The following is a 25,910-nucleotide window of genomic DNA, read 5'->3' as shown; positions in this document are numbered from 1 at the left end:
TATCCACTGATCACACTGTTTCTCAGTGTGGCCTAGAAGGTTATCGATCAATCAGTCTTATTTACTGAGTGCACGCTGTGGGCAGAGCACTGTATTAAGTCCTTGGTAGAGTAAGTTATAACAATATAAGAGACAAATTACCTGCCCACAACCTGCTTAGAATCTAGAGGGGAAGATAGACATTAATATAAATAAATCAATTGCAGATTGGTACATAAATGCTGTTGGATGAGGAGGTGGCGAATAAAGGGAATAAATCGGGACACTGCAGAAGGAAGAGGGAGAAGAAGAAATGAGGGCTTAGTCAGGGAAGGCCTCTTGGAGGAGATGGGACTTCAATAATGCTTTGAAGTGACGGGGGAAGGCATTATCTCTTGGATATGAGAAGAGAGGGTGTTCCAGTCCAGAGGAGATTGATGGGATCGAGGTACAGTGAGTAGGTTGACATTAGAGGACCGAAGTGTGCAGGCTGGGTTGGAGTAGAGCAGCGAGGTGAGGTAGGAGGGGACAAGGGTGAATGAGGGCTTTAAAGCCAACGATAAGGAGTTTCTGTTTGATGAGGAGGTGGATGGGCAACCGCCGGAGGTTCTTGAGGAGTGGGGAAACACGGCCTGAACGTTTTGCAGAAAAGTGATCTGCACAGCAGAGAGAAGTATGGACGAGAGTGGTCAGGGGGCAGGGAGGTCAGCAAGGAGGCTCATTCAGTAATCTAGGCAGGTTAGGATTAATGCTTAGATGAACATGATAGCAGTTTGGATGGAGAGGGAAGGGTGGATTTTAGCAATGCTGTGAAGGTTGAACCTACAGGATTTAGTGATGGATTGAAAAAGTGGGTTAAGTGAGGGAGAGGATTCATGGAGAATGCCAAGGTTACGCGCTTGTGAGAGACAGGAAGGTTGGAGGGTGCTGTTTATAGTGATGGGAAAGTCAGGGGGAGGACACGGCTCGGGAGGCAAGACAGGCAGTTCTCCTCAAGTGTAAGGTGATGGCAGGACATCCAAGGAGAGAAGTCTTGAAGGCAGGGAAATGTGAATCTGCAGAGAGGAAGAGAGATCAGGGCTGGAGATGGAGATTTGGGAATCATCTGCATAGAGGTGGTAGTCGAAGCTAGTTGTTGAAAAAGGTTGGAAATCTCTCCAACAATTTCCACCTAAAATTTACTCCGTTAGTGATTTATAATAAATATTCATCTGTGCAGTTCTATTGCTCTCCATTTTGGGACTGAGACTCACATTTTCAATTTTTCCATTTTTTTGCCACTGTGAAGGTGAATCTTAGCTCTATAACAAAGGAACGGATCCTTGCTATTGATGCTTTTCGTTTTCAGAGCTAACGACTTGTTTTTCTGGTGCTTTAATAAGGTTTTCCTCATAGGCCATACCTATCTGGAGGCTATATCTGTTCCCTATAGAAGTCATATCTGAAACAGGTTATGTCTGTTATGCGCTGTAGGTAAGAGACAGCTTCACTTAGCCCGAAGAGCCCGAGAGTAGGAATCAGGAGCCTTGGGTTGTAATTCCAGCTAGAGCCCTGATTTTCTGTGACTTGCCCAAGGTCACACAGCAGACAGGCGGAGGAGCCGGGATTAGAACCGAGGTCCTTCTGTCTCCCAGGCCCGTGATCTATCCACTAGGCTATGTAGCTTCTCAAATGGAAACCCGTGATGGGGAAGGGATGGGTGGACATTTGCTGGTAGACGAGTCAGTTGGAGGAATTCAGAGAGGGGTAGCTTCCAGGGGTGAAATCACTTCCCATTATCGGGGAGGCAGGAAACTGAGTAAACCGTGCCTGACTAATCTCCCCGAAAGGCGAGGTCCTGTGACCAATGTCCTCCAGACCAGCCACGGGGGACACGGGAGACATCTCTGACTGTGGACTCCTCAGATCTCAGCCTGGGGACCACTAGCCCACCAACCTCATCCCTGGCACCAGCCACCACGCATAGCCCATTCTCTGAGGTAGAAAATGTGCAAAAGAACAGTTCACCACCCACAGCTTAAAGTATAAACATCAGTCTCTCAGACGCTTAGATAACCCAAAGGATAGTCTCCCATTTCGTATCGTGTCCCCGTCCTTGCTGCCCCGGTGTCTGTTTGAGTAATGCTATTCACGCTGCTGCTATATATCAGAAGGACAAATCATCCGCTTACCAGCCATCTCTGTTTTCCATTTGCATGAGGCACAAACACGATAATAAACGTCCAATCTGCCTTCGACACGCCCGCTTCGTCTGCTCTCTCGTCGCGTGTTTTTTCTCAGCCCTTTTCAGGCCCTCTGCATTGTTTTTCATTATCCATAATTCAGGATTAACATTCTGGGAGAATCCTCTAACGCTGCCGTGGCTATCCAGCCTGCAGCAAAGGGTGATGTATCTCTGGTGCGGAGGAGAATCTAAACCAACTTTGAAAGATATCAAGGGGCCTGGGATTTTTCTGACAGGAGACTCTGCTAAGATCCACCAGTTTTCTTTTCCGTAAAATACTCCAGGAGATCCCTCAGTCAGTCAGTCAGTCAGACAGTGAAGTGCCTTGCCCGAGGTCACACTTGCCCGAGGCAAGTAGCAGAGCTGGATTGACAACCCAGGTCCTTCTGACTCTCAGGTCTAGACTCTATCCACTAGACCTCGCCGCTTCTCTCGTACACTATAACAGACACATTCCCTGCCCACAGTGATCTGTCCGCTGGACTTTTGCCACTTTGCCCGGTCGTGTGGAAATCGCCCGGTTCTGGGGGTCAGAGAACCTGGGAGAAGCAGCGTGGCTCAGTGGAAAGAGCACGGGCTTGGGAGTCAGAGGCCGTAGTTTCTAATCCCGACTCTGCCACTTGTCTGCTGTGTGACCCTGGGCAAGTCACTTAACTTCTCTGTGCCTCAGTTACCTCAACTGTAAAAATGGGGATTAAAAAACGTGAGCCCCACGTGGGGCAATCTGATTACCCTGTATCCACTCCAGCGCTTAGAACAGTGCTCTACACGCTGCTTCCCTAGACCTCACCGCTTTTCTTGTACACTATAACAGACACATTCCCTAGTAGCAGCGAGGCTTAGTGGAAAGAGCATGGGCTTGGGAGTTAGAGGACATGGGTTCTAATCCCGAGACCTCACCGCTTTTCTTGTACACTATAACAGACACATTCCCTAGTAGCAGCGAGGCTTAGTGGAAAGAGCATGGGCTTGGGAGTTAGAGGACATGGGTTCTAATCCCGGCTCCACCACTTGTCTTCTGGGTGACCTTGGACAAGCCACTTCACTTCTCTGGAGCTCGGTTACCTCATCTGTAAAATGGGGATAAAAACTGTGAGCTTCCCGTGGGACAATCTGATCACCCTGTATCTGCCCCAGTGCTTAGAACAGTGTTTGGCACATAGTAAGGGTTTAACGAATACCATAATTATTATTATTAGCATTCCTACTCCTAGACTTTAAGCGCTGTGTGGGCCGGGGGCTGGATCTGATATGATTTTCTCTTACCTCTTGTCCAGAATTTAGCATTGTGCTTGGCCTGAAGTATGTAGTAAGTATTATCGTCATCATCACCATTATTATTTGAGGGGCAGATAAAATGAGATCTGAGATGATATGGAATCAGTTCTCATTGGAGATAAGCTACTCTCCGGAAGTAAATCAGTTGTCTTTGTGTCCACATCACTGGTGCAAACTGATATATTTAAATAGCGTTTAGGTGGAGGGGCGTGGTTGAGAATTTCCCTAAGCCTTCACTCACAACATTGAAAGAAGAGAAAATAGCCTCCATAAAAGAGAAACAACTTTAAAACCACCATATAGCTCAGTTCAGATCTCTTTCAGCATTTCAAACCCCGGTCCCTTACCATAGGAGGAAAGGAAGACGGAAACAGGCAGACAGAATTCCAAATTGACAGACAGCTGACAGGTGGCTATTTCCTTCTGGGTTGCCTTTTTGACGATCAGAACAAACCAGCCAAACGTAGACATTTCTGAGATTCCTAAAAATCAGAACATGCAGATGGCAGGTTGGATAGGCAATAAGTAGATCCCAGATGGAACTACATCAGTGGGAAAGAAATGTTTACATATCTAGGATCTATAGGTGTGTGTGTATTATATGCACATACTCTCTCTCTCTATATATATATCATTTATACTATGACAGTATCATGACTTTTTAGTCTATTCATAGTATGGCTACGACTTCAGTTTATTTATAGCATACATATGTCTAACTCTCTCTCTATTACTAAGAATAGCTCATAGCTCTTGAGTCTCTTACAGTGGTCTCTGCTACTATAGCCCATATATACTCTGACTATATCATGACTCTAGTCTCTTGATAGTTTAGCTATGATTCCGGTTTACTCATGGTGTACATGGGTCTAAATCATTCAATCACATTTATTGAGCACCTATTGCGTGCAGAGCACCGTATTAAGCGCTTGGGAAAGTGCAATACAACAATAAATGGTGACATTCCCTGCCCACAACAAGTTTTCAGTCTAGAGTGTACCTTCTCTCTATACTAAGAATTGTTGATAATTCTTGACTCTATATTGGTCTCTGCTTATATATCCCATATATACTGTGTCTATATCTCGACTGTTTAGTCGATTCAGAGTTTCGCTGTGAGTCCAGGTTATTCATAGTGTACATATGTCTAACTCCCTCTCTATACTAAGAATAGTTCATAATTCTGGAGTCGCTTATGTTGGTTTCTGCTTAAATTGAGGCCAATCCTCTCCTCCGAAGCTCTCTGGGGACCACCATGATGGCTGGGAAGGAGGGACATGGAGACGAGGAGCCTTTTACACGAGCTCCTTCCCCACCTAAAGGAGACAAAGTCTCCTTTGGTGGCCAAGGCTATTTAGACTTTTATGACACAAGAAGGGGATGGTGAAGAGAGAGAAGTGGCAGAGGCTGCTTTAATGGCGGGACCCTCACGGTTCAGCTATGTCCCCCTCCCCCTCCACCAATCGCCTCGTGGCACTCGAGTGAGGGAGAACCAATCAATCTTATTCATTGAGTGCTTACTCTGTGCAGAGCACTGTACTAGACGCACTGTACTAATAATACCATGTCACGTCCTCGGGTTGCTATAGACGAGCAAGGGAAGGTGCTTGTTAGCCCACGGGTTACACGGGTTACATTCATAAACGATCAGAACAAACCAGCCAAACGTAGACATTTCTGAGATTCCTAAAAATCAGAACATGCAGATGGCAGGTTGGATAGGCAATAAGTAGATCCCAGATGGAAATACATCAGTGGGAAAGAAATGTTTACATATCTAGGATCTATATGTGTGTGTGTATTTTTTTACATTCTCCCCTCCTCCGCCACTGAAAATCTTCCTGGGAGTCCATTCCCAGCGTCGAGGCCATTAGTTTCCTCCTCCAACGCGGGGTTGATTTGCCCTCGGTAGATCCACCGGTATTAATGTAAAATACAGACCAGTGTTTTATTAGTAGAACCGAATGCTTTCTAGTAGAACCGAATTAAAGAAAAAGTTGGAGGTGGTGGTGGGGAGTGTGTGTGGGAGGGGAGGTCCCATCTTCACTGAAGATCATCTTCACTCTCCTCTCCTTCCCTCACGTGCCACACAGTGAAATGAAGTCCTCCGGAGCTCTGAGCCTTTTGTCTACCACATTTAATCATGACGATACAGTAGCACCAGAAACTCTGACCAAATACAAGTATTACAGGAGGGACTTCAAGTCTAAGAGTTCAGTACATGCTCCGAATGGTCTCACCTTCCAAAAGAAGAACCCAATCAATATCCAGCTTCCAAAACCTTTCTGGTTGCTTTCCCGTAAAAAAAAAATAATCCCTGGCCCCAAATGAAAAAAAAAAAAAGCAAGATAACATAGATTGATTCTTTTTTTTTGAATTAATATGTTATCTACAATTTATAAGACAGTCAGTCCATTTAAATAGAAAAAGATTGGTTGTACATAAAGCAAGATAAAGTACAAAAGCACAGCTTTTGTCATTTTGGTAATATTGCAATTTTACAAACATATTGCATAGTATGTGTAAGAAAATAGTTCCATTTTTCATATCTCTATTTACACAAGAAAAGCATTAACATGGGATTTACAAAACAAAGGGGACGGATGGTGAGCAGGCCTGGTTTGAAGTTCTGGACAAACGGTGGGATACGCCAACTTAGTTCGCAGTGGCATCTGCCGTAACAGTGACTCCCCTGACAAGACCTCGGTTCCCTAGTTTGGATTGATTTCGATAATGCAGAGGTGCCAGCTCCATGAGGGTGAAGGGGACTTTCTCCCCCCTCCCCCCCTCGCAGCTCTTAGACATTCTCCCCCTCAGCCTGCTTCTCTGACGAGACCTGAGTATTTCCAATCGGGACGGAAGAGACCCAAGATGGAGGCTCCCTGGCCGGTTGGCTCTGTGGAGCCTGCCGTCTCCCAACTCCGACACTCACCGTGGGAGGGTGGCTCCTCTGGGTCAGACAGTGGTGGAAAAGCCTTAAAAAAAAACCCAGACGAGCCACACAAACCCTGACATTGCAACTCAGCAATCCTGAGGCTCATCTCTCTGCCGCTCCCTGAAACCTCTCTGTTCCTCATAAGGTACGGCACCATTTCTGCTAACCGGTCCCAGCCCTGGGCAAACGCGCGTAAATAATAATAATAATAATAATGATTATGGTACTTGTTAAGTGCTTACTATGTGCGAGCACTGTTCTAAGGGCTGGGGTAGATACAGGGTAATCAGATTGTCCCACGTGGGGGCTCAGGTTTTTTAATCCTCATTTTTACAGATGAGGTCACTGAGGCACAGAGAAGTGAAGTGACTTGCCCAAGGCCACACAGCGGACAAGTGGCGGAGTCGGCATTAGAACCCATGACCTCTGACTCCCAAGCCTGTGCTCTTTCCACCAAGCCACGCTGCTTCTCTATAAAACATAAAACATAAATGCACTCCAGTGAAGCCGTTGGGGGATCATGGTGGCCTCCGTAGTTTTCCAGGAGAGAAAACCACGTATCCAGGAGGAACTGTTGGTAAGAGAAGCAATGAATTCGGGCACGTTGTGCTTCTAAAGAAACACCGAAGGATCGTGAGCTCGACAAGTTGCAAGGAGCGGCCAACAGTTCACGGCGTCACCACAGCCCCCCGTCTATTCGTTCTAACTCTAACCCGATTCGTAGAGGCAGAGGTATTCTAGGGGTCTGGAGTCTTTGGTCTTGAACTTTTATCCAACCAAATGAACTCCAGTTGAAACCCGTACGGCTGACGGTATTGGAGGGGATCATCCAGTGTGTGTCTGAGGTTCTTCTGGGAACCTCATTCATTCTCTTTCATTCTGAGCGGGACGGGCCTCTTTACGACCTCTAATACCGCGGGGTCCGTTCCGCCTCCACATATCCTCAAGCACTGCCTCATGAGCAATTCGGAGTAGACGGATGCGACGGATGCGACGCGAAGGCCGAGGTGACCTCGACCGGCCCTACCGAGTCTCAGAAACCAGGAGGCCAATCGGCGGGCGCATCTTTCCGTGGGCTAACAAGCACCTTCCCGTGGCAATTCATTTCCCTGCTTGGCACAAGGCACGGGGTCATTCGCCCAAAGAGAGATGCGGGAAATGGGTTGGCCTGTCACCATCCTCGTCCTCTCCGAATCTGTTCTCTACCACTTAGAGGGACTTCGGCGAAGATCCAACGGGCTGATTGGATGACAGGCAGTTCCCCACAGTCCGGATCACTCTGGCAGCAGTCGAATGTTTTGCCAACTGAACCAGGCTGTGGGTGCTTTTAGATACTACCCGGAGAAGCTATCGCCGAGGGGCTGATGAATCATGCCACTTATTTTGGGTTGTCGATGTCGGTTCTGTTTTGGTTTACAACCTAGACTCCTTGAATGACTGCAGTAGCACGGGGGATCTTTATCCATCGTACGTTTGCCCGTGGGTCCGTGGCATTCCTCCCGAGGTGGTTATCCCTTGGGTTGGGAGGGGACGTTACATAAGAGAAGCGTCCGCTTATATATCCTAGGAGCCGGAAGGCGACTTAGAAGTAAAATCGGTCAGTCACTGTGTATATAAAAAGATGGAAGGGCGGGATGGTCCGAGAGGGATCCATCCTTACGATCTCAAGCAATGTTCAGAGACGGGAGAGGGGGGACCCTCCATATCCTTCCCCCTCTGGACCCACCCAGAAACCCAGAATTGAGAAGCAGGGTGACCTAATGGAGTTTGGGTCTGGGACGATCCTATTTATTGAGCACTTACTGGGTGCGGAGCACTGTACTAAGTTCTTGGGAGAGTACAATACGAAAATATAACAGTCACAAGACCTGGGTTCTAATCCCATTTTTGCGGTGCGATTTGGGCGAGTCGCTTCACTTCTCTGTGCTTCAGCTACCTCATCTGCAAAATGAAGATTAAATACCCATTCTCCCTCCTACTTAGACTGGGAGCCCCATTAAGGAAGGGGCTGTGTTCGACCAAATTAACGTGTACCTACCCGAGCGCTTAGAACAGTGTTTGACACGTAGTATGCGCTTAACACATATCATAAAAAAAATCCTCATCCAAGAGCCTGAAGTCAGGGAAAGCCTCTCCACTGATCAGTGCAATAGAGAATTAACCAGTCAACTGAGCCATTCAAAGGAGGGAAACGAGTTTCCCGCTAGGGAGATATTTGGGGGATTAAACATCTTTAAATCTGAATTACCCGGCCTCGCGACTGACCTGGGTAAAATTTCATGTCTTTTGAACGTGGGATCCGGGTGGGTTGTCTTTCTGTCCAGAGGGAAGGGCTTTAATACCCCGGGGAGAGAGGAAATTTATTTTCTCCCACGACAGAGAGCCTTAGAACATAAGGTCCTGGCAATTGCAGAGGAAATCTCAAATGTTGCTAAGCATGGGTGTGAAAAGAGAGAGGTTTAGAAAAAAAGCGAGATCGGTTGGGGTTTCTCTTCCGACATCCTCCTCTTCCTTTGCCTCCTGGACTCCTTATTTCCTTGAAGAAGCCAGACGGTACAAAAGTTGCCCCAAGCCAAGGCTGGCCTAGCCCGATAATCGTAATGAGTATGGTATTTGTTAAGCGCTTACTATGTGTCAGGCACCGTACTATAGCTCTGGGGCGGATCCAAGATCATCAAGTCCCACATGGACTCAGGTCGTAAATAGGAGGGAGAACAGATATTGAAATCCCCATTTTACAGATGAGGGAACTGAGGCCCAGAGGAGTTGTGACTTGCTCAAGGTCACAAAGCAGGCAAGTGGCAGAGGTGGGATTAGAACCCAGGACCTCTGCCTCCCAGGTCTGGGCTCTTTCCACTAGGCCTCGCTGTTTCTCAGTATCAAATTGTGTGGGAGATTCGAGCAACTCAGGGTTCAGAGGAGCAAAGAAGGGTGAGGTGCGTGGGCAGCGGGTGTGTTGACTGTTTCTGTAGGTTGTGTATTTCTGGAGACTGACGCAAGCTCGGGGGTCTGGAACGTGAATGGTGTCCTGCATGAATCGACAACCAGAGGTTGGAGGGCTGGTTGGTGAAGTCTTTTTTTTTTTAAAAAAGGACACACTCCAGAGTCTCTCTCTTATGGGAACAAAAAGAGGGAAACTGGGATCAGACCTCAGGTTCTTGCAGAATTAGGAGTCTTTTGGCTGTTTTCTGGATTTTCTAACAATGAGCGCAGACACCTGATTCTACACCTGTGACCTCCTGGCATCATCATCCAAGTCTTCAGTCCCTGCCCTTGCCAGCCCATCTGTGCCCGCTGCTCCTAGGTCATGTGGCTTCACGCTCCGTCCGGACATCACACTGTCAATGGTCTGCACTGGGACCAAGCCCAGAAATACCCAATTTGATCCCACCCGGGGCCAATCCCACATCCTGAGCCTTTCTTGAAGGTCAGCAGCATGTTGACCGGCATTCAAGGAATCCGTCCCGTTCTTCCGGGTGCCATTCTGTAAGAGAAATTCAGCTCCTTGTTCCTTTCAAGGCACGGAGCTTACCAATCTACTCTTTATAACTCTGGGGTGGTGAGGATCTTCTCCACGGAGGAAAACAGATTTCAGTGGCTTTCGGCATGGCGGAACATACCCGCCTGATTGCCGGCTCTCCGATTTGCTACGGGTGGTGGAGATAGGGCAAGCGTCTAATTGGGGGCCTACCACTTATCGTCACCTTGGTCATCAACTCTCCACGCTCCAATTGGATGGGACAACTTTGGAGAGATCGACGGATAACGCAGTGGAGACATACCTCAGGGCAGTCAATCAAGGGCTCTTTCCAGAACAGATCATTTTTAACAGTGCGTTTTACGTATCTGGATGCGGCAAGTTTCAAGATATTCCCATTGAGTTGTGCTGCTACAAATGAATCGGCAACCTGTGAGCTTTCTCTCTCTCTCTCTCTTTTTCTCTCTTCTTCTCTTGTCCTCTCTCTCCCCCTCTCCGTCTCGCCTTAGGAGCTCATTTGCAAAGAGCAAATAAGTCACGAGTAACGATCGAAAACGAGCTCTGGTGGCCGGCTAGCCCGAGAGCCACTCGAAGTTAATGGATGCTGGGGGCCGGATGGACACTCTACCACTCTGGAGAAATCAGAGCCTCCTGGAGTCCCTGCTGTTTCAGCGAATTGGCGAGCACTGGATTTCCCCAATGTCGGCTCACGGATCTTTAATGCAATTCCTCGGGAAACCTTCCCGGTGGACGATTTAAGCAAGGGAAACTAAAATCAGAGGTTGGCATTCGGTTGGTGAGCGCCCTAGTGCTAATTTGGGGCTTGGATGGTGTTCAATCCTAGGCTCGAAATGTAGCGATGCAATTTAGAGGGAAAAAAAAGCAAAAGCGAAGGGAAACGGGGCTTCGTTGCTAGGACGCAGAAATGAATGGAGCCCACCCTGTATCCTCAATCCTTTGACCCCTCCGCCTTGGTACGCTAGATGTTTGGTTTAAAGCAGTACTTCCCATGTGGATGCCAAGTGAATACTAAGACCATTTCGACCTGCCGGCTGGTAGCGGACTCGGTATCGTGTTCAGTCTGTAAAGCTCACCTCACCCCACACGATGTTCCTCACGTACGGAGCTCTACCCTTCGTAGACAGAGCGCTGACCCGTGGCAATAAACCAATCGAAAGCACGGAGGGATTCTGTCTCTCTGCCTCTCTCTGTCTGTCTGACTATTTCAGCGTGGTTAAAAACCAGGCATCGCCTTGACTCGTTAGCCAAAGCGGGCACGCCTCGGTGCTCCAGAACTTTTACGATCCGGGGGACAAGAGTCGACATCCAAAGAGATGAACGGAAAATTGTGCTTTCAGACGGTACAGTTTGTCGGGGGGTCGGGGGGGAGTCGGCCGATTCATCTCGCCGCCGGATACTGGGCAAACGCGCGGGTCGCGTATCTGTGTGGAGTTCACGTTCCAGGTCCTGCGGAAATCTAAAACTATGTGCTTCACTTCATGTAGCAAAGGCACCTGTGTTATTCCCCTTTTTTCGAGCAGAGGGTGAGGGGACGATCCGAGTTTCCTGACGAAGACTACCTTCCCCCACCCCCGCCACCCGACCCCCTCTCTCCTCCTCTCTCCCTCGCATCTCACTCCCATCTCCGTCGGCGGGAGGCCGGCTGTGGCCGAGGGAGACGGCGGGGCTGACCGGGTCCCGGCCTCCGCCGGAGGAGGCCGCCTGGCAGACCGTTGGAAGGCTCCGGACCGATCGCGAGAGAGAACCGAGCAGAACTGTGAAGTGGACGGACGGTGACGAAAGGCTATTCTGGTGTGAGGAGAAACCGGGGAGTCATTTCAGCTCCATAGGCAGACGCCGCTACTGGTCTGGCACGTGGAGCCAGCTCCCGCCGGGGAGAGGTACAGCTTGCCGCTGGGGCAGACGCACAGCTCGTAGACGCTCGGACGAGGAGAGGAGCTGGGCGGAGAGGGGGAGGAGATCCCCACTGGCAGATTCCCCAGCCGGATGGCATCTGCGTTTAAAAATATCTAGGGAAGAGCGGGGGATGGAGAAACTGCATTTTAATTCCTCTCGGCACGCTCTCCTCCTCTCCCCCCGTCCCCTTCCCCGCTGCTAAGCTCTGAAGAAGGCGCGCCGCTTCATTCATGCGACCGTGTTTATTCAATCATATCTGTCGAGTGCTTACTGTGCGCAGAGCACTGTACTAAGCGCTTGAAAGGAGCCACTTTGACAAAACCCCTCCAGAGTAGGATTTGGGGAGGGCTTGGGGGAAGCAGTACGGCCTAGTGGGAAGAGGACGGGCCTGGGAGTCGGAGGATCTGGGTTCTACTCCCAGCTCCGCGGTTTGCCCGCTGCAGGTGACCTCGGGCGATTCGTTCGACCTCTCTGGGCCTCAGTTCCCTCATCTGCACTTGTCAACTGTGTGACTGTGGGCGAGTCACTTCACTTCTCTGGGCCTCAGTTCCCTCATCTGTAAAATGGGGATTAACCGTGAGCCTCACGTGGGACAACCCGATGACCCTCTATCCCCCCCAGCGCTTAGAACGGTGCTCGGCACATAGTAAGGGCTTAACGAATACCAACATTATTATTATCCGTTCACCCTCATGCCTTCTAGACTGAATCTGTCTGTTTATTGTCATATTTAACTCTCCCAAGTGCTTATTACGGTGCTCCGCACCCAATAAGTGCTCAGGAAATATGATCGAATGAATGAATGAATGAAACTGAGCCTCAGGAAGGACAGGGACTGTGTTTCTACCACGGTGCTCGGTATAGTGCTTGGCACACGGTAAAGACTTATCAACATAATTACTATTATTATCTTTTGTCCCATCCATCTTTCCAAGGAGTAAGGTTGGGTGTGGATGTCTGGAGCCGCTTCTGAGTCTCTTTTTGTCACCGAACTTGCTGTTCAGTACGTGCACTTGTTTCCATATTTATACGTATATATTGATAGCTATTCTCTTCCTTTTATCCATAGTCAGAAGGACCTGGGTTCTTCTAATCCCAGCCCTGCCACTTGACTACTGCGCGATCTCGGACAAGTCACTTAACTTTTCTGGGCCTCGGTTCCCTCACCTGTAAAATTGGGATTAAGCCTGCGAACACCATGTGGGACATGATCTGTGTCCAACCTGATCAGCTTGTTTCTACCCCCGTACTTAGCACGGTGACACGTAGTAACTATTATCATTAGTAATAATAATAAAAAAGGTAGTGGTTAAGCGCTTATTATGTGCCGGGCACTCTTCTAAACACTGGGGTAGATCCAATCTTAATCCCCATTTTACAGACGGGGTAAATGAGGCTAAGAAAAGTAAAGTGACTCGCCCATAGCCAGACAGCAGACACGTGGCAGAGCCGGGATTAGAACCCAGGCCCTTATGACTCCCGGGCCCGTGCTCTTTCCACTAGACCGTTTCCCTAGACGAGCTCGCACCACCGCCCGCCTGCCTCTGGTTCAGGGGTCCAGCCCGACCACCGGGCTGAGCTTACCTCTCCCTCAGTTGATTGCAAATGCAGCTCCTTCCGGCAGGCGGCCTTGAAGTCCCCCGCGGCCGCGTGGACCTGAACGCCCCTCGGGGCTTCCATGATCAAGGACCTCGTGGGCGACTCTAGCCTTGGAGAGAGAAACGGAATAACAAGGATGGTTGTGATATCGGTGAAGCGCTTATTTTGTGCCAAGCACTCCGCTAGGTGCCGGGGTGGATGCAAGACGATTTGATCGGCACAATCCCTCTCCCGTCCGGGGGGAAACGCGCATTTCGTCCCCATTTTACAGATGAGGAAAGTGAGGCCCAGAGAAGTTTAAGTGACTCGCCCAAAGCCCCATAGCGGGCATGCGATGTAGTCAGGAATAGAACTCGGGTCTCCCGTCTCCCGGGCCCCCCTTTGGCAACAAGGTCGCGCGGTTTCAAAAGTTCCGTGGTTTGTACAGCAGGGCCAGAGGCAGAGCTGGGATTTGAATCCAGGTCTCCTGACTCCTTTCCTGCGCTCTTTCAGTGAGGTCACACTGTTTCTAATGAGCCAAGATGAGCAAAGGCGGGCAAGGTTAACTGGATAGACTCCCAGGTGGTTTGTCGGTGAAAAGAGTGAAGACCCGATAGGAGGAAGGGGGTGGGGATTTAAAGTCTGAATTTTTGAATGGCACGTTTCTTTCGTTAGCCGGTTCTTAAGCTATTCGTTAGCTGTCGTAAATTATTCTTTCTTTATGGTATTGTTAAGCGCTCACTATGTGCCAGGCTCTGTATCGAGCGCTGGGGAGTTACAAGCTCATCACACTGGACACTGTCATCACAGTCTTAATCCCCGTTGTACAGATGAGGTAACTGAGGCACGAGACGTGAAGTGACCTGGCCGAGGTCACACAGCAGACAGGTGTCAGAGCTGGGATTAGAACCCACTGGGGTCTAATTCATCCTGACTTGGGGCGTTGAGCAAAGCCACTCTGACCCATTCTGTTTTCCCTAACCGATTATAGGTCGGGTTAAGCTGGTCGGTTAAATGCTTCCTGGTTAGGGAGAGGGATCCCTATCAATCGATGTTAATATCAGAGGCTTTCGTTGGGAGAATTATATTATCAGTGGCGCTCTTTGTTAAGGTCTTTCCACGTGATAAGCACTGTTCGAAGAGCTCGGGTAGATGCAAGACGATCGGATACGATCCCTGTCCCTCAAGACGCTTAGAGAAGAAGAGGGAAGGAGAGCAGGTATCTTGGGCCCCATTTTGCAAAACGAGGAAACTGAGGCACAGAGAAGTAAGTGACTTGCCCCGAGTCACACAGCAAACACACGACGGAGCTGGAATTAGAACCCAGACCCCCTGACTCCTGGCGGGGGCGAAGAGGCCCCCTGAATTTCCAAACCCCAAACGGGTAGATGTCCGGGGCTGGGGTCAGATGGGCCGGAAGCCGGCCGGCTCTCTCGTCCCTCGTTCCTCTCCGGTTTCACCTCGCGCGTCGAGCCCTGATCCCACTGGTACTGTTCCCCGGTGTTAATCGCTCCTAACATTAATCGCAATTAGATCCATTTGTAGATGATTGTGCAATTCGCACAGTGGCTAATTTCGAACAGGCTTAGGCTAATTTGAATTTGAATTTAATTAAAAGGCGTCGGTAGCATCGAAAATGGAATATGAATTTGAAAATGGACGAAAAAAAGCCATTCGCTCGCATCTAGGAATAGGAATTAATGCCAATTAGAGCGAACAGATGAACGCGGCGTAGTAGTTCATCAAGATCATAAGTAGCTCTGGGTTTTTATCTGGGGTGCCTAGCAGGGATCCTGGATCGTTACGGATTTAAAAAAAAAACTATTTACTGTTTAAGGCACACGGCACCGAGAGACGGCTTAGAGAACTGTGTTTCTTCTTCAACTAGAATTTGAGGTGCGCGTAGAGAGGCGGTGAGGCCTAGCGGCTCTGGGTGTCCGGGGACCCACGTTCTAGCCCTAGCTCTGTCACTGGCCTGCTGTGTGACCTTGGCCAAGTCAGCGTGGCCTAGTGGCAAGAGCCTGGGCGTCGGAGGACCTGGGTTCTAATCCCAGCTCTGCCACTTGTCTGCTGTGTGACCTGGGGCAGGCCACTTCCCTTCTCTGAGCCTCACTGACCTCATCTGTAAAATGGGGACTAAAAACGTGCGCCCCACATGGGGCAAGCTGATGACCCTGTATCTACCCGAACAGTGCGTGGCACAGAGTAAGCGCTTAAATACCATTGTTATTATTATTAAGTCACTGAACTTCCGTGGGGCTCCTCTGTAAAATGGGAATTCCGAACTCTTCTCACCTCTCCTTTAGATCATGAGTCCCCTGTGGACGGGGGACCGTGTGGGATGAGATTATTTGCATCTACCTAAACGCTCAGTACAGCGCATGGTAAGGGCTCAGCGAATACCACCTGCATTATTACTGTGCCCCAGTGAAGGTGTTCATTCAATTCAATAGTATTTATTGAGCGCTTACTATGTGCAGAGCACCGTACTAAGCGCTTGGAATGTACAAATCGGCAACAGATAGAGACGGTCCCTGCCCGTTGACGGGCTCACGGTCTAATCGACGGGCTTACGGTCTCTGAGATCCTCCCTCAGTGGCCCTCCTGGCCATCCTAATAATAACGGTATTTGTTAAGCGCTTACAATGTGCCAAGCACTGTTCTAAGTGCTGAGCGGCGGTTGTCTCTGCTCACTCTCTGGTCTCGGTGCCGTCTCTCTGGACTTTCCTCAGTGACACGAGGTGAAATCTACTCTCTCTCCCCCGAGCTTTCTGTTTTTTCTATGGCCACTGCAGCCCTGAAATGGAAGTTTCCGAAGGTGATAACGTTCCTAGGCTTTATTCACCCCACAGGCCCTCTCCTGGGGGATTTTTCTTTTTTTTGGGGGGGGGGCAGTCAATGCTTCTTCTTGTTTAAACATTAATTTCTCAGGAGGATGCAGTCTGCTTCCCTTCCGGTCAGATACTTGGCTCCTCTCAGGAAAAGATGCATTATTTACTTTACAAAATGAGAGGAAATGATTCTCTGATGCCTGGATCTTTTTTCTACCTTCCATTCTGAGGTTCATGTGCCTTCGGCCTTAAAACTACAAATGCTTAAGAGACCAAATCTTTGGGGTCTGCATTGCCTTGAGGATAAAAGCCCAGGCTAGCTTTTTCAGCGACTAAGTACTAGGAGCAAATCACTAATTTTTATATTTAAAACTGAAGATCAAGGAGTAGCATGGCCTAATGGAAAGGGCATGGCTTTGGGAGTCAGGGGACCTGGATTCTAATCCTGACTCTGCCAATTACTTGCTGTGTGACCTAGGGAAAGTCACTTAACTCTCTGTGCCTGTTTCAACTGTTCTCCCTCCTAATTAGACTGTGAGCCTCATATAGGCAGGGACTGTGTCCAATCTGATTAGTTGTATGTATTCCAGCACTTAGAACAATGCTTGACACATAGTAAGCACTTAACAAGTACCATTTTTTAAAAAAAGCTACAAGGATTGAAAATAATCTTGATTGTAAATACAAAACCCTCACTATGTGTCAAGCTCTGAGCAAAGTATAGCGATAGATATAAGGCAATCACATCAGATTCAGTCCCTGCCCTACACAGGGCTTTCAACAGTGTAAAAAAGGGGGAAAATGGCTATTGAATCCTCATTTCACCAATGAGGAGACTGAGGCCCAGAGAAATTAAGCGACTTGCTCCAGGTCACCCAGCAGGCAAGTGGCAGAGCTGGGATTAGAATCCAGGACCTCAGTCGAGGCCTGAACATTTCTCTTTAGGTCACACCGCTTCTCAAATAGGCTAATAAATGGGAGTCAATGGATCAGAGGTCATTTTTTTCAGGCACTAAAATACCCCACTCTTTAGGGTTTCCTTTACAAAATAGTCCTCGGGCTATCTTACAGCCTCACTCCAAATATTTGCCCCTCAGAATCCTTTCTCTAGATCAGTAGGAAATGATAATTGGAGCATTTTACTTTCAGTACATTTTTCAGAAATCCCATCCATGTCACACAATAAGACTTGGTTTGGAAAGCATCCCCAGAGCATTTGGCGGAAATTTACCTTTTCATTATCTCAGCCCCAAATCCAAGGGTCCTATATATGATAATAACGAGAATTATGGTATTCGTTAAGCGCTTACTATGTGCCAAGAACTTGTGCTAGTTACGAGATAATCAGGTCGGGCCCGGCCCCTATCCCACATCGGGTTCATGGTCTAAGTAGGATGGGGAAGAGGTATTAAATCCCTATTTTACGGATGAGGACGTTGAAGCCCAGAGAAGTTACGTGGTCTGTCCAAGGTCACACAGCAGGCGCATGGCAGAGCCGGGATTGAAACTCAGGTCTTCCGACTCCCAGGTCCGAGCTCTTTCCACTAAGCAACGCTGTTTCTCTACGTGATCTATATGTGACTATATTTAGACCACCCTTCCGTTATGGGTTTTCTGTGCCAGGAAAAGTCAGAGTTTCTCTAGTCAGGGTTCAGTAGAATCAGACAGATGAGCTGGTGGGAAGGTAAAGCCAATATACAGACTCGGAGGACAATCTGGTAAGCAGCCACTATTTCTTTAAAAGAAAAAAAAATTAGCGTAAGATAATCTAACAGCCCTGAAAGAATTGAGAGGCTTAATAGACTGCACCTTCGTGTTTCCATTCGACTGAAACAACAAAGGATTTGAACGACAACTCTACCTGTGTCTTTTTTTCAAGGATGAAGAATAACACTCAAGTAGATCTCGGTGAAGGGCATTTCCGAGAGAGATATTTGTGAGCCCCAAACGGTAATTTTGTTTTTCTTGAACCTTTCAGAAATAGGATCTAGCTTCTTTCATCCTCACTGGTCACATCGCCCCGTGCTGAGACCCTCTGTCTGCGAAGCACTGTGGCCCAGTGGAAAGAGCCCGGGTCCGGGAGTCAGACGACCTGGGTTTTGATCTTGGCTCTGCCCCTGGTCTGTTGCGGGACCCTGGGGAAGTTACTTAATTTATCTATGCCTCAGTTGCCTCAACTGTAGAATGGGACTTCAATACCTATTCTCCCTCCTACCTAGACTCGTCCAGTGAGGGACAAGGACTGTGTCCCCGATTAACATGTATCTACCGCAGTGTTTAGACAGTGTTTGACACACAATGAGCTCTTAACAAAATACCATTAAAAACAAAAGAACGAACAGGTGACAATAATCACGATGGCATTTATTAAGCGCTTACTATGTGCAAAGCACTGTTCTAAGCCCTGGGGGGGGATACAAAGTGACCAGGTTGTCCCACGTGGGGCTCACAGTCTTAATCCCCATTTTACAGATGAGGTGACTGAGGCACAGAGAAGTTAAGTGACTTGCCCAAAGTCACACCGCTGACGAATGGCGGAGGCGGGATTAGAACCACGACCTCTGACTCCCAAGCCCGGGCTCTTTCCACTGAGCCACACTGCTTCTCTGTGCGCTTACTATGTGAAGGAGGGAGAAGAGGGATCGGATCCCCATTTTACAGTTGAGGAAACTGAGGCTCAGAGAAGCTAAACAACTGCTCGAGGTCACTCAGGAAGCACACGGCAGAGCAGGGATTAGAACTCAGGTTCTCTGACTTTCAGGCCCGAGCTTTTTCTGCTAGGTCATGCTGCTTGACATTTGCGGAGATGTGGTTCCCTTTCCAGTGAGGACGGCATGAATCTTCCCTCCTTTATTTTGGCTTGATGATTGACTGGAAGTTCCTTGAAGGCAGAATCGACCAGCCACTCTATTGTGCTGTGTGGTATTTTCACTACTCCTTATTTAATAATAATGTTGGTATTAGTTAAGCGCTTACTATGTGCAGAGCACTGTTCTAAGCGCTGGGATAGATACAGGGGAATCAGGTTGTCCCATGTGGAGCTCACAGTCTTCATCCCCATTTTACAGATGAGGGATCTGAGGCCCAGAGAAGTGAAGTGACGTGCCCACAGTCACACAGCTGACGAGTGGCGGAGCCGGGATTTGAACCCATGACCTCCTACTCCCAAGCCCGGGCTCTTTCCACCGAGCCACGCTGCTTCTTAAAGATTTACTTTAATCTCCCCCTGTAGACCGGAAACTACTGTAGGCAGGGATCATACCTACCAACCGTAGTACCGTACTTTCCCAAACCCTTAGTTCAGTGTTCTGCACACAGTAAGCACTCAATAAATACCACTGATTGATTGCTACTCTCCCAAGTGCTTAGTTCAATGTACAGCCCATCCTCAATAAATAGCTTTGATTGATATTGACAGGTTGATGGGCACCGAATAGGTATAGAGACAATCTTGCACTCTGTAAGCTCGTTGCGGGAAGGGAATATGTCTGTTCGTTGTTCTACCGGACGGTGCTGTGCATACGGTAAGCGCTCAATAAATACGACTGCATGGATGAATGAATTTGTTCTACTAGCAACGTTGGCATTTGTCTGTTAAGCGCTTACTATGTGCAGAGCACTGTTCTAAGCGCTGGGGCAGATACAGGGTAATCAGTTCGTCCCACGTGAGGCTCACAGATAATCCCCATTTTACAGATGAGGTCACTGAGGCACAGAGAAGTTAAGTGACTCGCCCACAGTCACACAGCCGACAAGTGGCAGAGCCGGGAGTCGAACCCGGGACCTCTGATTCCGAAGCCCCCGCTCTTTTCACTGAGCCACACTGAAAGTAGTAGGTCTGTTGCAATGCAATTTCTGTCTGTTGGAGCGTTTGTGTCAAGGATGTTCCTTTGCTCCCTCAGAAACAGGCCTCAGGACCAAGGAGGAGGGATGGTTTGGGCGGGCCTCAAATGCTGAGACCAAAGAGGGAGGAGAATTTAGACGGACCTCAAACTCTTCCAAATCTTCACCTCATCCATTCATGCCCTCAAATCCCAGAGCTGGGAGTAGACCGGGGAAGGTCACCGACTCCATTTTAGAACAAAATAGAGGCTCGAAGAAATTGGGTCCAGGTAAAGAGTCTGGATCTTTCAGGTGACATGATGAGGGGAAGAAAAACGCGGACTTCTCAGAAAATTGAACACTGGAGACTGCAGGGAATTTTTGGAGTGAAGTCTGACAGCTAAATCGTCTTGTCTTTGAATGATAAACATCCCTTGGGTCAGCTCCGACGATAGAGTAATTCAGAGGCTTCCCTGCCTCGCTGACAGACAATCTGCAGTCTTCTCCTTACTCTGTGAGGCGTTAAGTCTCAGATTGACCTCTTGCCTGGCACGATTTACCGCTCTTTTGCGGCTGAAAAGACCATCGCCTCGCGCTGACTGAGCCCTAGGGAGGGTCTCCCACAAAAATGCATTTAGAATCCTCCCCCTTCTCCTGCCCCACACCCAAAGTACTGTATCCCGCAAGTCTTATAGAGGAGGAGGAGAAACGTTGAGGTTGATCTCCTTGGTTGGCCTGACAGGCTGTGGAACGACCGCTTTAACTATGGGCAGTAACCTCTCAGTTTCTGTCCAACCAAGGTCCCGAGCATCAAGGTGAGGGGCAAAATGGCAGCTGCGGGGTTTGCTGAACAAGTAGCTCCATCTCACACTTCGGCCATAATTTCAAAAAAGGTCAGGTTCGTGTGCTCAGGGCAAGCTCTTCTGGACGGAGGCCCAAGTCCGTTTCAAGTCATTTCATCCCCCTGCCAAAATGATCCATTGCCACCCTCTGTCCACTTGTTCTGGCCTTGCTTTCTCCCTCTACCCTTTCTTTCCTCTGACTCCGTCCCTCCCTGAAGCTTCCAACTCCCAAATAGAATTATTATTATTATTATTATACTGTTTATTAAGCGCTAACTATGTGCGAGAATCAAGAGCTCTGGTCTTTGTGGCTCTGAGATGTCACGTTACCATGAGGAGGGATAATCTGGGTGGGCCTCAAGTGGCGAGATCAAGGAGGGAGAAGAATTTGGAAGGGCCACAAACTCTCCCTAATCATCACCTCATCCATTCACGCCCTCGATCTCGGAGCTGGGAGTAGATCGGGGAAGGCCACGAATGCCATTTTAGAGCAAAACTATAGATCGAGTCCAGGTAAAGAGGCTGGACCATCCAAGTGACAAGAGGAGGTGTCCAGATTCCTCCAATCCAGGTGACGCAGGAAGGCTGAGTCTCAGGGCAACCGAATTCTTAATAAAACCCTTGGGGTCAAATGGTGTCCGCTCTCAGCTCTACCCTGATTTTTTATCAAATGGTGTTTGTTAAGCGCTTACTATGTGCCAGGGACTGTACTAAGCGCTGAGGTACATACAAGGTAATCAGATTGGACACGGTCCATGTCCTACTTGGTGCCCACAGATGAGGCACTTGAGGTACAGAGAACTCGAGTGGCCGGCCCAAGGTCCCCCAGCAGACAAGTGGAGATTCGAACCTAGGTCCTCTGACTCCCAAGCCTGGGCTCTTTCTCCTAGATCACGCCTGCTCCTCCCTCCACCCCCATCCAGGGCCGGTTTTAGAGGTGGCCAAATTATTATCATTATAGTGTTTAAGTGCTTACTCTGTGTCACACACTGTTCTGAATGTTGGATTGGATTAATGTTAATTAGGTCAATCGATCAATTCATCAATTATGTTTATTGAATACTTACTGCACGCAGGGCACTTGGGAGACTACAAAACAGCAATAAAACAAACACATTCCCTCTAGGCTGCAAGTTCACTGTGGGCAGGGGATACGTCTCTTATATTGTTACACTGTACTCTCCCAAGCTTTTAGTCCAGTGCTCTGCACACAGTTAGCCCTCCATAAATCCAATCGATCGATTGATTCCATGCCCACACAGCCCCTGTCCCACACAGTGCTCACAATTTAAGTAGGATAATATTAATAAAGGCATTTGTAAAGCGCTTTCTATGTACCAGATACTGTACTAAGCGCTGGGGTAGATACAGGATAATTGGGTTGGACACGGTCCCTGTCCCACATGAGGCTCACAATCTCCATCCCCATTTTCCAGACGAGGAAACTGAGGCCCCGAGATGTGACGAGACTTGACCGAGGTCACCCAGCAGATAAGTGGCAGAACCGGGATTAGAGCACTGGTCCTCCTGACGCCCAGGCCCGTGTGGGATCCCGCAGAACACGCCGCTGAATCCCTGATCTGCATCGACCACCGCGAGAGACGGAAGCCAAGGCGCCTTGGGAGTTTGAACCGGCACTTACTTGAGGTCTTGGGAAGGCTCTGCTCTGATGTGAGGCGTCTCCACCGAATGGCCGAACACCGCTCCTTCCGTGCCTGGAATAATAATAACGGTAATAATGTTGGTATTTGTTAAGCACTTCCTATGTGCAGAGCACTGCTCTAAGCGCTGGGGGAGATACAGGACAATCAGGTTGTCCCACGTGAGGCTCACAGTTAATCCCCATTTTACAGATGAGGTCACTGAGGCGCAGAGAAGTGAAGTGACTCGCCCACAGTCACACAGCTGACAAGTGGCAGAGGCGGGATTCGAACTCATGACCTCCGACTCCCAAGCCCGGGCTCTTTCCACCGAGCCACGTTCCGGGCTCCCGACTGCCGTCCTGTTCCCAAGGGACTGGATGCTGGGCTCCGTGGACAGAGGAACCTACTTTTTTTTTCAGGTTAGCACCTTTCTCTTGGGGTCGAGGAAAGAACCAGAACCCTGAGTCTGTTCCCTTGGTTGGAGCTCAAAAAATCCCGATGATAATAACAATAATTCTGGTATCTGTTAAGTGCTTACTGTGTGCCAGGGACCGTACTAAGCGCTGGGGTGGATACAAGCTTATGTGGTCGGACCCAGTCTCTGTCCCACATGGGGTTCACGGTCTCGGTCCCCCATTTACAGATGAGGTAACTGAGGCACAGAGAAGTTAAGTGACTGGCCCGTGGTCACACAGCAGACAAATGGCAGAACCAGGATTAGAACCCTTGACCTTCTGACTCCCAAGCCCGTGCTCTTTCCACTTCGCCACGCTACCTCTCCACGTCCCTCAACACTAGAAAGGTCTGTCTCCACCGTTAGGGTGGAAGCTCCTTGTCGCCGGGGAACTGGACTGGCGCTTCAGTTGTACTTTTCTAGACGCTCGCTATGATACGCTGCATGCGGCGGTGACTCGACGAATACCACGACCACCACCACAACTAGGAATGGTTCGCTTTACCCAAATTTACACAGGTCTAAAAGCGAAGAGCCGAACGCTCTTTAAATGTGACCCTACTGACCCCTCTCCTCCACCGAACGCGCTCCCTTTTCAGTTCCCCCAGATCGGGCGATCTTCCCTCGCTTTCGCCTTCCCTCCTTCCCCTCCCTTCTCCCCTGGCCCGGGCAGCGGGGGCAGGGGGCATTCCGGGGGCAGCTTCGGTGGGTGGGCTCTTTCCCGGTGCCGACGAGGCGGCCACTGGTAGCCCCCCGGAAACCCGGGAGCCCATTTCCCCAAACCTCCTTCCTCCACCCCAGTGCTGGACCAAGGGCTGACCGGCTGAAAAACGGATCACCCGGCGTAAAACTCAAAGAATGGCTACCTACGGCCCCAGCGTTTAGAACAGTGCCTGGAACACGGTGAGTGCTTAAAGAATACCTTTGGACAGAGAAAGGGGAAAGGTGGTTGCGGACGCCGCTGAAGAAGAACAAACCACAATGGGAATTATTTTTGAAGAGAGCACTCGGGGTGCCGACGAGTTAAGCGCCTTAGGACAGAAGCTCCCTGAGACAGGTTCCCGAGCACATCCGTCGATGTCGAACGAAATCAGAGCGAGCGCAGAGATGAAAGCTATCTATCCGACTCGGGCCGGTTCTCCGAAGAGAGAAGACAGCACGACTACGATCCGGCACGCCCCTTCTCTTCTCTCCTCGCCTCTGGAAGTTCCCCAAAGGGCAGGACGTGGAAGAGACATCTCCCCGCCACGAAGGGCCCAGAGAGGACGTCTCCCATTTCGAAGCCGGCGAGGGCCCGGCCCGCATTCTCAAATCGCCTGCCCGGAAACTATGGGAACGGAAAGCTCGGAGACGGGCCGGGAGAAAGGGTTCACGCGCTTAGCTGGATTGCGGAGACTGGAATTCAGTCCTGGACAATTTACGGCGAATAGGATACCATCACCACAAGTGGACGTCTGGCGTTGGCTGGGTTGCCCTAGACTTGGCCTCAGTTTTATTCTCGGAAGAAACGATGCCGTAAGGCCTTTAGGGGTCCAAAAAGCACGAGTTCCAGGCACACACTTTCAGTTGGCTTACGGTGGACCGGGGTCCTTTCTCTAGTGCAAAGAGCCCGGGCCTGGGAGGCGGAGAATCTAATAATAATAATAATAATGGTGGTATTTGTTAAGCGCTTACTACGTGCAAAGCACTGTTCTGAGCGCTGGGGGGATACAGGGTCCCACGTGGGGCTGGGTTCTAACCCCGGCTCCGCCACTGGTCTGCTGTGGGACCTTGGGCAAGTCCCTTAACTCCTCTGTGCCTCAGTTTCCTCGTCTTTAAAATGAGGATGAAGACCGCGAGCCCCACGAGGGACAAGGACTGTGTCCAATCCGACGATTTTGTATCTTCCTCAGCGCTTAGTACAGTGCGTGGCACACAGTAGACACTTAACCAATATGTCAATAGAAAGGGCAGTGATGTCACATTCGCTTGCTTGGAAGAAAGCACGTGAGAGGGAATGGAAGGGAATTGTTGACCGCTGTGAAGATAATGATAACTGCAGTATTTGTTAAGCACTTACTATGTGCCAAGCACTGTTAGATCGTCAAATCCTCATCCCACATGGTGCTTGCAGTCTAAGTGGGGAGTGGAGCTGGAATCTTATCCCCATTTTACAAATGAGAAAACCGAGGCACAGAGAGGTTAGATGATAGCTGCCCAAGGTCCCTCACAGCAGGCGAGTGGCAGAGCCGGGATTTGAACTCAGGTCCCCTGACTGCCAGGTTCGGCTAGTGTATGACACTTGCCCCAGGAGCGGGGCCACCTCTACTTGGATGTCATTCCGCCAGTGGTATTTGTTGAGCACTTGCTACGTGCGGAACAGCGTACTAAGCTCGTAGGAAAGTACGGTGCAATAGAGTTGGCAGACGTGGTCCCTGCCCTCGAGAATAATAGTAACGATGGTATTTGTTAAGTGCTTGCTATGTGCCAAGCATCGTTCAGAGCGCTGGGGCAGGTACAAGGTAATCACGTTGTCCCACATGGGGCTCACAGTCTTAAGCCCCATTTTACAGATGAGGTAAGTGAGGCACCGAGAAGCTTAAGTGATTTGCCCAAAGGCACACAGCTAATGAGAGGCGGATTCGGGATTAGAACCCACCACCTCTGACCCCCAAGCCCGCGCTCTTTGCCACTGAGCCACGCTTTCGAGTCTACTCCCCGACTCCCAGACCTGCGCGGTATCCACTGGGCCCCACTGCCACACTTGCTGGGAGACTGCATTTCACTGAATCCCAAATTAAACATGCGATAATAATAATAATAATAATAATTTTGGTATCTGTTAAGCGCTTACTCTGTGCCAAGCACTGTTCTAAGCGCTGGGTAGATAGAAGGTAAACAGGTTGTCCCACATGGGGCTCACGGTCTTCATCTCCATTTTCCAGGTGAG

At 49.4% G+C, this 25,910-nt stretch overlaps 1 protein-coding gene across 2 annotated transcripts in view; it reads right to left on the bottom strand.

Moving 5' to 3' along the window:
- Positions 1–11,672: 11,672 nt before the first annotated feature.
- Positions 11,673–25,910, bottom strand: part of SGCZ (sarcoglycan zeta) — a 164,312-nt gene continuing 150,074 nt past the window's right edge. For both annotated transcript variants that reach the window (XM_029077174.2, XM_016227929.2), the window contains exons 5-7: positions 22,527–22,599; positions 13,396–13,519; positions 11,673–11,924 (exon numbers count right to left, since the gene is read on the bottom strand). In XM_029077174.2, coding sequence (XP_028933007.1) covers positions 11,733–11,924; positions 13,396–13,519; positions 22,527–22,599 — 389 coding nt within the window. In that variant the 3' untranslated portion in view covers positions 11,673–11,732. The remainder of the gene's footprint in view (positions 11,925–13,395; positions 13,520–22,526; positions 22,600–25,910) is intronic.

The sequence above is a fragment of the Ornithorhynchus anatinus genome, chromosome 12 (assembly GCF_004115215.2).
Source record: "Ornithorhynchus anatinus isolate Pmale09 chromosome 12, mOrnAna1.pri.v4, whole genome shotgun sequence".
Lineage (NCBI taxonomy): Eukaryota > Metazoa > Chordata > Mammalia > Monotremata > Ornithorhynchidae > Ornithorhynchus > Ornithorhynchus anatinus.
This window is presented reverse-complemented; position numbering and strand designations above follow the sequence as displayed.